Raw genomic sequence first — 13,679 nt, 5'->3', positions numbered from 1 at the left:
CATCAGTTTAGCGCTGCGTGTTTGCAGAACATGTGTGCTCATATTTCTCTGTCTTAGACCAACACAGATGGCTGATGAGTATCAAATGATAGCTCAACAACATCACGGGATGAGGGATTTATTTGCAGAAAAAGTTTGCATTGCATTTGTGTTATGCTAATTCAGATTTACATTGCAAATGCGTTCTTTTCCTCAACTGCTAGATAGAGATGAGTCAATGTTTAGTCAACAGAGGAATAATATCATTCTGTCCTGGTGTGTGACACGATGCACTCCATCTAATACAGAATTTTGCAAATTCATTTTTTAATGATTAGTCATGCTATTTTTTTTTTATTAAGAGGCCTCTTGCTAACTGAGAGACTGCTTGAAATATTTTCGCTTTTAAAAAGTAATTTGCCACACCACAGGACCTTTTAAAATGGTCTAGTGAAGGAAAAGGTGATTAAAAAGTGTGAAGAAATGCTGTAAAATATATACTTTCCATTACATATTAATAGAAATTGTAACAGAAAATCATGATTTTTAAAAAGGACTTCATATATTAACTACACGATTATATTTTTGAATGCTTAAGTGTCTCATAGTTTATCTTTCGGTTAAATAAGTGGTGCTGCATACATGTGATATATATAACTTGAATGCTTTTGAAGTTGTTTTCAAGCATCTGCCAATGTGTAAATGTGATGCAAATTAAAGTTTCTTGTTTATTCTTCAATTTTCTTTCACAGGCACTTACGGACCACGAAGGTGGCCCTCCGCTTATCCAGAATGCGGGGAAAGGAATCAGTCTCCAGTAGATATCCCAGATCAAGACACCAAGGTTTCGCAAGAGTGCCAGGAGCTCACCTTGGATGGCTTTGAAAACAAGTCGTCAAACAGGACCACCATGAAGAACACGGGCAAAACAGGTTCGCCAAAGAATGAAACTCTTAACAATAATGTCTGCTCTCATATTAGAACTCTGACCATCCTTGCACTCTAAGCTTGGGGCCACTTTAATGTTAAACATATTTCCAAATAATTGCACAGTAAGAAACAGTTTGCAAGCGTCCTATCATGACAGGCAGTTGCATCAAGTCTGAGGGAGAAGTCAGAGCAAATATCAGACATTCTGACCGCCCTGACAAAGTTCCTTTGTTATGATGCCTTGCGGATGTGGAAATCTGAGCATTATTATTATTATATATATTTTTTAAATACTTAGAGAATCCCCTTTAAATTTGTCCAAATGAAGTCATGAAGCAATGCATATTAGGAAATTTTCAAGATACCTCAATGGAAAGTGATATTTGCTTAATATCCTAATGATTGAAAAGAAAAATCATAAATTTGACCCATACAGTGTAGAAAGAAAGTCCCTAATTTGTAGGAAAATCATTCCTTTTTGGCCTACAAAACTAACACTAGCCAAGGATGATGCTCATTTCAAATGTTGCTTTCTCTTAGCTTTAATTAGGAGTAATTTTGAGAATGGCACACTGCAGAGCACTATATTTACTCCTGAGAAGGTTTTTTGGGAAAGCTCGGCAAGACCATAAACATGCTGTGGCATAATTACCATAGGAGCTTTTTCTACTGTTTACAGAGCACAGCGTTAGATCCTTTAAAACCCCAGCATCACGAGCGTCTCCTGTGTGCCACGAGTCTTTAGCCTAGTGTGTGCATACAGCATTGTGTGTGGATTCACCAAAACATCCCATCTCTCCACAAACACCCCCCATATCCGACTAAATCAGTTTGTTTGTTCTCACCCCTACGCTTAAGTTTACTTGAGAATTAAACCGAGATCTTCACACGAGAGCGTTTCTTGTGTGAGATGGTCCTGAGTGGTTCTTTGTAGTTCAGCCTAGGTTTTTTTTTTTTTTTTTAATACACTCAAAAAATGCACATGAATGGGCCTTGACCAATTTTTATGGAGTATGCAGTAGATATATGATATCATAAATGTTTTATGAGATGAAAACCAATTAAAGTAGCCATTTAAAGCTGTTTTGAAATGAAATATGTAATTGTAATTTTAATTGTTGCTTTCTCCTATCCAATCACAAAATGCAGAGATAATTATAAGCTATTTGTCAGGTGATACTTGGTTGAACATTCAATAAATGCATTGTAAAGTTGATCTTTTTATGATCTGAGTGTGAAAATTGTTATTGTTCTGATTTATTAACAATAGGGTCAGTAATGCTGCAGATGACGCTCCTATTTGACTTCACTTACATTTAAATGGATTCAAGGGTCCTGAATGTTTTAAAACAGCATTGAATTTGGCCAAGCTCATTAATTAGCCTTGGAAAAACAAGTTGCATGAAGTAGTTATCCTGTTTCTGCAGAGACTACCCAGCAGAAGATTTTTCAATTTGTTTACCAATCCAAGCTTTGAAGAGTCAAGGGGTCATTTCTTAATGCGGTATAATGTGACGGTCTGTGCCAGGAGAGCCCATGGAGCTCATTTTGATGTGTCCGCTCTGGCCTGCAGAGTACACACTCAGTTTCTTCTGCATCATTATTTGTTTTAAAGGTCCTTTGTCAACATAAAAAAGACAAAATTCCTCTGGAGCATTTTACAGTCTGAAGAAAAGTGGGATATTGAAATGTATATACAGTACATATGTGCCTGTATTGTCTGTTGTTGAATTGCACAGCTTAAAAAGTACATATACTTGGGCATTCTTAGTTTTACATACTATGGTTCATTAAATGTGAAATACGTATTTATACTTAATTGTAAAAGTATTTAACTCTCTTAACTGTGTTTTTTTTTTTCATTCCAGTGTCTATTGTTCTGAAGAATGATTACTTTGTGAGAGGGGCTGGTCTACCTGGACGCTTCAAAGCAGAAAAAGTGGAGTTCCACTGGGGCAGCACCAATGGATCAGCTGGTTCTGAGCACAGTATCAATGGAAAGAGGTTTCCAGTAGAGGTGAGTGTGTGGCATTATGTCCATAATGTTAAGTATGTTAACTACACACACACAAACACACAAAAAAACCCTGTTCCAGTTCCATTTACTTAGTGTGAATTTAAGAGGCCTTTTCTATGGGTCATTCCATGCCAACTCAACCATAGGTCCCCAGTTCAGTCATTTTTACCCCTCTGTAATCTGACTCAAATCTCAGGTGAAAATTGTCACCTTTTGAAAATTGTGAAAATTGTCACCCCCCCCCGTACAAAATAGTGGATTACTCAGTCAATATATATCAATGACTATACATGTCTTCAGAAAAAAAATCTAAATCAACTATTTTATATCGGGACATTTCTGAAATGTAGTTGATTCGTCACAGAACCATATGTTAGTGCTATCGCTACATCTCTGGAAACCCGATCAAAATCTGAAATCTTTCATTGACAACGAAAAAAAAGTTGGTTTCTGGTCTCAAAAGGCCTAAAGAAGTCCATTGTTTCTTTACAAAATCCTGTTCACAACAGTCATTGTGAATAGTCCTTAAACCACCCACTTTCACAATAAAAAAATCTGATTAGGAATGGATTTTAGACGAGGAGGATAACATTACTAAAAGAGTTTCTTCAATAAAGTTCAAGGATTCCACCTTGACTTGAGTGGGTTGAAAGTGGAGTACTAATCTGCACTAATTGAAGTACCTCTCAATGAAACTGGATCGATTGTGTTTTATTGACTTGATGGTGCAGCCGCTACATTTCACTGAGGAGCAAGGAGATTCAGCTCCCTTTTCACCTCAGGTGATATTTTAAAAATTGTTTGAATTCTGGTCGTCTGGTATTCAGCTCATCTTGGTTTGAAAATGGGCGGAATTCTTTCTATTCAGTATTATTTCAATTATTGTGATAATTATTTAATAATAATGCTATATACATACAAATACATATACACATACATATACACATACAATACATATACACAATACATACATACATATATATATATATACATATATATATATATATATATATATATATATATATATATATATACATATATATATATATATATATATACTAGGGGTGTAACGGTTCACAAAATTCACGGTTCGGTTCGATACGATACACTGATGTCACGGTTCGGTTCGGTTCGGTTCGATACGTTTTAGATACAGCAAAATGCAAAAACATCTCAACTTTTCAGAATGCCGCAAGCGCACCGCGGGTCATGTGACAAGAACCAACCAATCAGCTTCATCCTTTCCCGTAACAACGTTGAGAGCTCAGCCAAGATGAAGGAACAGCTGATCATAGTTGTATATGGATTGCAATTTTGAAATAAATTTAGTAGCAGAGCTACTGCAAGCGATTTTTAGAGCTGCAAATCCATTTATCCTTCGCTGAAATTTCCGTGTCTCATGGAGAGAGCACGTCATTGTTGCTTAGCAAAGACAGACGCCTCATGAGCGCTTCTGCCCGAGCGCTTTGGAAAGGAGGAGAAAGACGCGCTTAGCGTTTTCCATGCGTTTTTAGGCACGATATGTGAACGGCCCCTAAGGCGCTCGCTCACTCAGCACGCGCTGAAGGCTCGTTGCAAAATGTCGAATGCATTTAACAGACCAGAAATATAAGATCCTAAAATAACCAACAGGTCTGGTGTTTGGGTTGGATTCCCTGTAAGCTATAGTGTCTAAATGCTGCAGGGATAGTTTGCTGCGTGCATGTTTCTCCTTTTTTTCGTCTTTTCCCAGATAGTACTGACGCATATATCCCAGATATTCCCGCTGGTGTTTTTTTTTTTTTTTTGTATTCCCGCTGGTGTACCCTGTCATGTTGCAGATGCGACATACCGTTGTTTTTTTTATCCACCACTCTCTTGCCATCACCATTATAGCTTAAAGGGAATCCAAAGTGCACCCAAACACCAGACCTGTTGGTTATTGGAGGATCTTCTCATTTCTAGTCTGTTCAACGCATTGGCTATTTTGCAACGAGCCTTCAGCGCGTACTGAGTGAGCGAGCGCCTGCTGAGTAGCCTAACATAAACATATAAGATGGTGTTTTTTTCTTCTTCGGGAGTGTCAGGGGCGTTGCCTGTTACGTTGTTTGGGTTATTGGGCTACCTTGTTGAACGCATATCATTATATTTCTCTCTCTCTCTCTTTTTTTTTTTTTTTTCAAATATAATTAATTACTCCAACGAACCGTTCGGTATACGTAATGCGTACCGCGTACCGAACCGAAAGCGTCGTACCGAACGGTTCAATACGAATACGCGTATCGTTACACCCCTAATATATACATATATACATATATATATATATATATATATACATATATATATATATATATATATATGCATACATATATATATATATATATATATTAGGGGTGTAACGGTTCACAAAATTCACGGTTCGGTTCGATACGATACACTGATGTCACGGTTCGGTTCGGTTCGGTTCGATACGTTTTAGATACAGCAAAATGTAAAAACATCTCAACTTTTCAGAATGCCGCAAGCGCACCGCGGGTCATGTGACAAGAACTAACCAATCAGCTTCATCCTTTCCCGTAACAACGTTGAGAGCTCAGCCAAGATGAAGGATCAGCTGATCATAGTTGTATATGGATTGCAATTTTGAAATAAATTTAGTAGCAGAGCTACTGCAAGCGATTTTTAGAGCTGCAAATCCATTTATCCTTCGCTGAAATTTCCGCGTCTCATGGAGAGAGCACGTCATTGTTGCTTAGCAAAGACAGACGCCTCATGAGCGCTTCTGCCCAAGCGCTTTGGAAAGGAGGAGAAAGACGCGCTTAGCGTTTTCCATGCGTTTTTAGGCACGATATGTGAACGGCCCCTAAGGCGCTCGCTCACTCAGCACGCGCTGAAGGCTCGTTGCAAAATGTCGAATGCCTTTAACAGACCAGAAATATAAGATCCTAAAATAACCAACAGGTCTGGTGTTTGGGTTGGATTCCCTGTAAGCTATAGTTTCTAAATGCTGCAGGGATAGTTTGCTGCGTGCATGTTTCTCCTTTTTTTCGTCTTTTCCCAGATAGTACTGACGCATATATCCCAGATATTCCCGCTGGTGTTTTTTTTTTTTTTTTTTTTATTCCCGCTGGTGTACCCTGTCATGTTGCAGATGCGACATACCGTTGTTTTTTTTATCCACCACTCTCTTGCCATCACCATTATAGCTTAAAGGGAATCCAAAGTGCACCCAAACACCAGACCTGTTGGTTACTGGAGGATCTTCTTTTTCTAGTCTGTTAAACGCATTGGCCATTTTGCAACGAGCCTTCAGCGCGTACTGAGTGAGCGAGCGCCTGCTGAGTAGCCTAACATAAACATATAAGATGGTGTTTTTTTCTTCTTCGGGAGTGTCAGGGGCGTTGCCTGTTACGTTGTTTGGGTTATTGGGCTACCTTGTTGAACGCATATCATTATATTTCTCTCTCTCTCTTTTTTTTTTTTTTTCAAATATAATTAATTACTCCAACGAACCGTTCGGTATACATAATGCGTACCGCGTACCGAACCGAAAGCGTCGTACCGAACGGTTCAATACGAATACGCGTATCGTTACACCCCTAATATATATATATACATATATATATATATATATATATATATATATATATATATATATACATATATATATATACATATATATATATATATATATATATATATATATATATATATACATATATATATATATATATATATACATATATATATATACATATATATATATATATATATATATATATATATATATACATATATATATATATATATATATATATATATATATATATATATATATATATATATATATATATGAATAAATAATTAGAAATTATCTATCTATCTATCTATCTATCTATCTATCTATCTATCTATCTATCTATCTATCTATCTCTATTCTTTCTATTTTTAATACATGTTGTGGATATGAGAAAAGAAGTACTGAGCCCCAGTGTTCATCTCAGTCAACGATGACGAAAAGCCTTAATCTTTAATTAAGCGTATTTCTCTTCAATGCCTTGCTGGCTAATTTTTCTTGTTTTCAACAGCCATACAGTTCAAAAAGAGTCTCTTTTTCCTTGCAGATATTATTTTGTGCAAGATAAGTATTAACGATTGATTGTAAACCTTCTCCATTTGCCCTTGAAAACACTGGATGCACATTGAAGTTTGAAAGCTATGCGAGACAATGTTAGGTGCACTGCAGTCATTTTTTATTTTGAGTGCATAGCCAGATAATTCAGTATGGACTACTGCATTCAAGTTAAATATCGCTTTGCAATCACACATTATATGCTGGACCGTGTTAAGTCAAGGGTATGCTGGCTTTTTTTAAAGTTTTGTTTCCGCACATGGTTTCTGTCCCATTTTGATTCATTAACTGACCGTGTTTGTGCTGCGCTTTACTCTCGCTCACCATAAACTCTGTATTGACTCTTGGAGGAAGCTAATTGGCTAATGAGATTTAGTGATAAACGAGTAATATATTTTCCCCTGTGAAGACAATAAATGGACACCATTAAAGTCTGTGATTTAAAAGAGGCCTGAAGGAGACTGATTGGTTTTCATTAAAGACTTTGTTCTTTCTTCTCTTTATTAGCGGTTTAATTCACTGTCCACCCCTTCTGACATTGTCTGGTCTTAATTACTTTGTTTGGAGGTTAGTTATCTGTTTCCTAGCTTTTGCCTAAAATGCCCTGGGTTCCTTTGACATGCCTGTTTCCTTGCCAAGGGTGTACCAGTCTCCGTTACAGAAATAGCTCTTTATTTCATTCCATTTAATTTCAGTGTTCCAACAAGGTCAGAATATGTGCAGAGTAGAAACAAATGCTAATGCTGTTTGAGCCAAACCCTACTGGCATTTATCCATGATTTAGCAGTATTTCTTTTCTATCAATACAGTGTCTACACAACAACAATTTAGAGGAAGGGAAAGCAAAATCATTTGTATTCATCAGTCTTAGTTTGTTGGAAATTAGCTGGCACAGAGGTCAGACGACCTGGGCCGGCTCCACCTCTCTGGCAGCACTTTCTCATTAGACGAATCGACTTTGCTCCATAAATCCCATTTTACACCAACATACAATTGATGTGTATGCAATTCCGTACGCTGCTGGTAGCCGCTTAGCATTATCTAGTGATTTAAAACCCAAATGTACTGAAGCCAGAGACTGAGAAGAGATGCATCCAATTATCTATCAATGACTTCATTTGACCTCTGGCTCAAATCTGGCACAGTAAATTAAACTACAACAGCAATCATTTTCATTTAATTTTTTGGCCTTTTTGCGACTTTTATAAGTGTTGCTTGCCAAGGCAAACATCAGCATGAGTGTTTAATGAACTCTTAACCCGTGGTGTTAAACTTCAGCACATACTGTTTGCAATAGATGGTAACCCCGTGAAGCCTGACGTTAAATGATAGTTTCTTGGAATAGTTGGAACAGTTTATTGAAACTTTAGATCAAATATTTGTTTAAATTAGCATGTAAAAGGCTTTTTAATACACTTCTAAAAATGTCTGCCTTCAGGTTGAGGTGCACCTGTATTTTTGCTATGAAATCTTTAAGGATTTTTATAAAGTAAACTTAAGAATAACATTTATTGGACTGAAACATCTTAGGGTTACTTAATTATCCATAAACGATTTTATAGAAAAATCTTGCTATAATGTAAAGCTTTAAATGAAGCCTTTAAATATCATCTTAAGACATTGTTGGGAGATAAAGAGTGATAACTGTTATTTATGTGCATTTTATGCATGTAATGTGTTCTCTGATTGATTTAAGTAGGCTGTTGTCTTTACAAAATTGCATATTATTTCTCACTTTGGGCCTCTGAATAAAAGTGAAGTGTTTTTTCCTCCTCGAGATTGAGCTCCACATTCTCACTATATCAGATTATTGAATCATATCTCAAATTGTGCATCTTCTTGAGGAGGAATGTTCTTTAACTTTGTAAGTGATCGGACTTTTGCTTATGTGTCTGGCTGATGATAAAACAAGTAAGCAAATCCATAAACCTAAATAATAACATTTATTAATGTTGGTTGAGTTTATTAATGTAGATTGAGTTCCTGCTTTTTCTCAGCTTTTATTTTGGCAGAAACCCGGAGGAAGACCTCAGTGCTTCTTTTTTCTGACAACAGCAGATTTATAAATGATTCTCAATACGAACTTAGGAAGACGTTTATTCGCACGCATCACATTGTCACATCAAATTTTACTAAGCAATTGACGGATTTCAGAACACCATTTCAGTGCAGATTTTCCTTGCACTTTGAATAAATTCAATTTGTATGTGTATTTAGAAAACACAATGTCCTGTAGTTTATTTAATTGTTTAAGGACATTTCGTGATTTCAGTTATCATACAGTAACCAGCAAAAACCACCCCTTCCTCTTCTCATTGAAGACATGCGATGCAGTGCTAAACAGTTTCTCGATTTTGTTGCTTGTAATGTTTTTGTGCATCTGTTTCTGACATTTTTTTAAACTATTCTACACTGCCGTCACATTTGCTGAATTAGTGCACGCCTCTATTTGATCGCTTCATGTCATTGCTCAGTACAATTTATTCTGTCTTTTTGCTTATTTGACCGAACACTGAACGTTTTTGTTGCTATTTTTGGCTGAATAATTTTGGTTGCCAAATATTTGTTGCATCCCTAAATTAATATCTAGGAACCAGAGTGTTAGTATGCAACTAAAGTACATAAAAAAGTGTTAAAAAACAACCAGAATGCCTAAGCAAAACGCATAACAGGCCAATATTATATCTGTAACCTGTTTTTTATTTAGTTTGTGTCATATTCTTTACCATGCATAATTTAAGATAACAAATGTTTCCAGTTACTTAAAGGTTGAGTTTGATTGGACACAAAGCCTCTGATTTATTTCTTTAAAAAAGTACTTTCCTGTCCTGAAATATAAGATCATATGGTTAGCAGCATTTTATTCTTTGCATTTAGCATTGCTTTCTCTTTTAAAAAGAGACTGCCGCACCGTCAGTTAAAAACCACTGGTCTAACAAAATAAGAGTTTGCTGTTTTTCTACACGCACCATTAAATAACCAGGGAAATGTGCTAATGGGAAGTCCACAAAATAAAATGAAGAAAGAACAACAACGGCAGGCAAATAATGCCGTCGCATGAAAGGCTGCCAGAAAATAAGCTCAATTGGAACGTGATTGTCATAGCGTGGCTTAATCTTATTCCCTGCATTTCAACGATCTCTTTCACGATTACTCCGCTGCTGTGAGCTTTGACATGCCATTCATCCCGCTTTTCTTTTCTCCCCTTCTCTGTCTTTGTGCGATCGGCCCCGTTTCTTCTGCTATAGTAAATTTAGCATTTATTTGACACACGGCACTTTGTGCGTTTGTTCAGAGACCATGTTTAAGGCAACAAAGACACGTTGTTATTGCGCCGTGCTGAGGGGATTTGCTTCTGAGTTTCGCTTTCTCCCTAAATCCATCCTCAGAGAGAAAACATATAATCCCTAGTTGTCTCAGATGTCAAAATGTAGAGTGATGAGAGAAGTAGGATATGCCAGATATGCCGTTATTGTGCGTGTGAAGATGATGAGAGGAATATCAGTTTGTGAGGATTTGACAGCGTACTGTACCAATTTCGATAGCACAATGCTTTGTGTTTACCAAACAGGAAAGTTAAAGCAGAACATTAGTACGAGCCATTTCATACCCTGTCAAGTAGGAATGCAGTTATAAAACCATGTTCTCATCTCTTTGCCTCATAGATGCAGATTTATTTCTACAATTCAGATGATTTTGACAGTCTGAGCACCGCGATAAAGGAGAGACGAATCATCGCCGCCATGGCTGTCTTCTTTCAGGTGAAGATCTTCTTTGATTTTGGGGGGATTTTCAAATGTTTACCAGCTTGTGAAATAGGTCTTTATAGCTCATGGTACCAGAGACTAAAAACATCAGATAGATTTGGGTTGGGCCCATGTAGCCTCAGGGCCTATTTTCACCATTTGCAACAGGTAGAAGAAAGCACTGACATCTTCTGCTGCCTTCTAGCCATCTTTCTCTCTCGCTCTTCTCACAGTATAATAGAATAAACTTGCTTCTTGCTTCAATTTCAAAGAATAATGAGAGTCCATGGGGCAAGGCATTGCATTGGGATAAAAGTTAAAGTACAACTAAACTGCTTCAGAAGTGTAGCTGCAAGACTTTGTGAGTGACTAGCATGATGAAGTGACCTGGTAGTCTTGTCTCTTCAAAGGTTCTTGCGATCTTTATTCATGTATGAACATGTGAACAATAACATGGTATAATATAGAGGTCAAGATTTAACTGGTTAGCATGGCTTCTTCTGGTAGATGTAGTTAGCCATGTATTCGGATAACATAAATTATTTTCATAAAATTGTTTTATGCTAATAGTTCAGCATATTAGGGGCATTATTGTAATTTATGGATAAATGTCTGATTATGCAGGCCCAGATGGGAAACAAAAATAAAGTCTGCAGATTTTTGTGGGCAATCTGCAGTCTTTATTTTTGTTTTCCATCTGGGCCTGCATAATCTGACGTTTATCCTCTAGAAAGGAAGTCCAACCACTAAAAGCATGATTTAGACAACTTTACAACTAGTGTAACTCATTGTAATGTTCATAAAGTTTAGGGTTACAGAGATTTTTTTTTATGTGTTCTGAAAGTCTCTTCTGCTTACCAAAGTTGCATTTATATGGTCAACAATAAAGTTAAAACGGTAATACTGTAAATTATCATTACAATTTAAAATAATTGTTTTCTATTTTAATGTTTCACAATTTTATGTATTGCCTGTGATGGCAAAGGAAGCAATGTGCTGATTTGGTCTTCAATAAACATTTGTTATTATTGTTGAAAACTGATTTTTGGGTGGAAACCAGGATGCATTTCAGGATTCACTGATGAATAAGAAAATTCTAATGAATAGCATTTATATGAAATAAATCTTTTGCCACAATTTAAAGTAAATAAAAGTATTCATTTCTATAAATATATATATACTTACTAACCCAAATATAAGTGCATAAATACAAATTCAAGCCTAATTTTTCTACTTTTTGAAATGCCTTGCTTCATAGACCTCCACTGTAACCATCAGTGAGAAAATTTTTTGTCCGGTTTTACAGACATACCATTATGCTCCTACCAGCATTGTCTCCTGTTTGTAAATTTTTACTAGTCCTTTTTTACTGTGACCAATGTTCTTATCAAGGCTGAAAATGGCACAATTTTCCTGGTTTTCTTAATGATTTTTAAGCCAAAAAAAGAGAGAATATTTGTGGTGCACAGCCTCAGTATTCAGAGCTGCCACATGAATGTATAGAGAAAAACAGGCTTAACAGGTCAGCGTGATGATCCGCGGAAATAAATAACATAAGCTTTTTTGCAATATTCATTCCCCTTCATTCATAACATGCCTTGCACGCTCACATACAGTAGGTTTTTACACACCTTAACTAATTTGACAGGCCTATTCTTCACGCTGAAAGTGGAACGCAGGTGTGTCCTATGTTTATCCATTGTCAAACGCTGAAAGAATAACCTACGTCGGTGGACTTAAACTCTTTCACCCACTTGTGACAGCGTTATGGCTTACCGCTATTAGTGCTTAGACAAATGGTGTCATGTGGCGTGTGACATGTCCATTCCTTGGGGTTTTATATAGTTAATCGATGTGGAGCTCCTGTATTGGTGGTTCCCTTGGGCTCTTTTATTGCCACCTTGTTCAACCAAATGAATCCTCAGAGAGCACCAGTGAGTATATTTCATCTCTGACCTGAATGAGCTTCTCCATCAACCTGAATAAAAGGTGCTTATGTCAGCTTGCTCTAGTTTTTAATGTTGCATAAGCAGAGCACATGGGAAACTTGTGTTCGATAATATAGCAGGATTTAAATGCAGCTCATCCTTTGTGTATTTCTTTAACATAGAAAAACAGAATAATTGCTAATTTCAAATGTTTGTTTGTTTTCTAGGTGGCGAAGAAAGACAACATTGCAGCTGAGCCCATCATCACAGGTCTCAAACGGGTAGTCCATCACGGTAAATGTTGCCATATAAACAGCTTTCAGTGTTCAATTATAATAAAAGGAAATACAAATAAATAAATGTAATATATAATAAAATCTGAGCATCTAAGCCTTAGCACAAAATGTTTTCTACAAAGAACCATTTTTCGCTCTATATACAGTTGGTTATATGTCTCTTTGGAAATTAAAAAGGCAAAGTGTTGCAATATAACTACACTTGCAAAATAACTTCAACTACACTATAGCTACACTATATATAGAACCAATATAATATATTGGTCCTAATAGAGGAAAAGTGAGGCTTTTCTAGGTTATTGGAAGCAAATAGAGTTTCCTAAAATAATCATGAATTTCAAAAGGTTCTCTTTTGGAATTAAAAACATGGAATCCACACAATTAGAAATTAAATATGAATTGTGAATGGTCTTAATATTTTTTTAAGTGAACTACTATGAAAACAAAGTTTGGCTAGGTTAGTCTGCAAAAACAGTTATATTATGAAATATGATATGATTGATATTTATGTAGAAACCATGATACGTTTTTCAGGATTTTTTTGATGAATAGAAAGTTCAAAAGAGCAGCATTGATTTGAAGACAGTATTTTGTAACATTTTTTAAGGCCTTGTCTGTCACTTTTGAGCAATTCCATGAATTTTTTCCTATTAAAACTATTAATTTATTTTA

The 13,679-nt window shown here is 36.2% G+C and overlaps 1 protein-coding gene and 1 long non-coding RNA gene across 2 annotated transcripts in view; one reads left to right on the top strand and one right to left on the bottom strand.

Moving 5' to 3' along the window:
* The window catches only part of LOC128015864 (receptor-type tyrosine-protein phosphatase gamma), an 83,823-nt gene that overhangs the window by 42,038 nt on the left and 28,106 nt on the right, over nucleotides 1-13,679 (top strand). Inside the window, exons 3-6 of the mRNA XM_052600080.1 lie at nucleotides 732-911; nucleotides 2,778-2,926; nucleotides 10,703-10,798; nucleotides 12,939-13,005. Coding sequence (XP_052456040.1) covers nucleotides 732-911; nucleotides 2,778-2,926; nucleotides 10,703-10,798; nucleotides 12,939-13,005 — 492 coding nt within the window. The remainder of the gene's footprint in view (nucleotides 1-731; nucleotides 912-2,777; nucleotides 2,927-10,702; nucleotides 10,799-12,938; nucleotides 13,006-13,679) is intronic.
* The window catches only part of LOC128015874 (uncharacterized), a 327,822-nt gene continuing 320,125 nt past the window's right edge, over nucleotides 5,983-13,679 (bottom strand). Inside the window, exon 2 of the long non-coding RNA XR_008184023.1 lies at nucleotides 5,983-6,147. This is a non-coding gene — a long non-coding RNA (uncharacterized LOC128015874). The remainder of the gene's footprint in view (nucleotides 6,148-13,679) is intronic.

Source organism: Carassius gibelio, chromosome A6, assembly GCF_023724105.1.
Source record: "Carassius gibelio isolate Cgi1373 ecotype wild population from Czech Republic chromosome A6, carGib1.2-hapl.c, whole genome shotgun sequence".
Classification (NCBI taxonomy): Eukaryota; Metazoa; Chordata; class Actinopteri; order Cypriniformes; family Cyprinidae; genus Carassius; species Carassius gibelio.
This window is presented reverse-complemented; position numbering and strand designations above follow the sequence as displayed.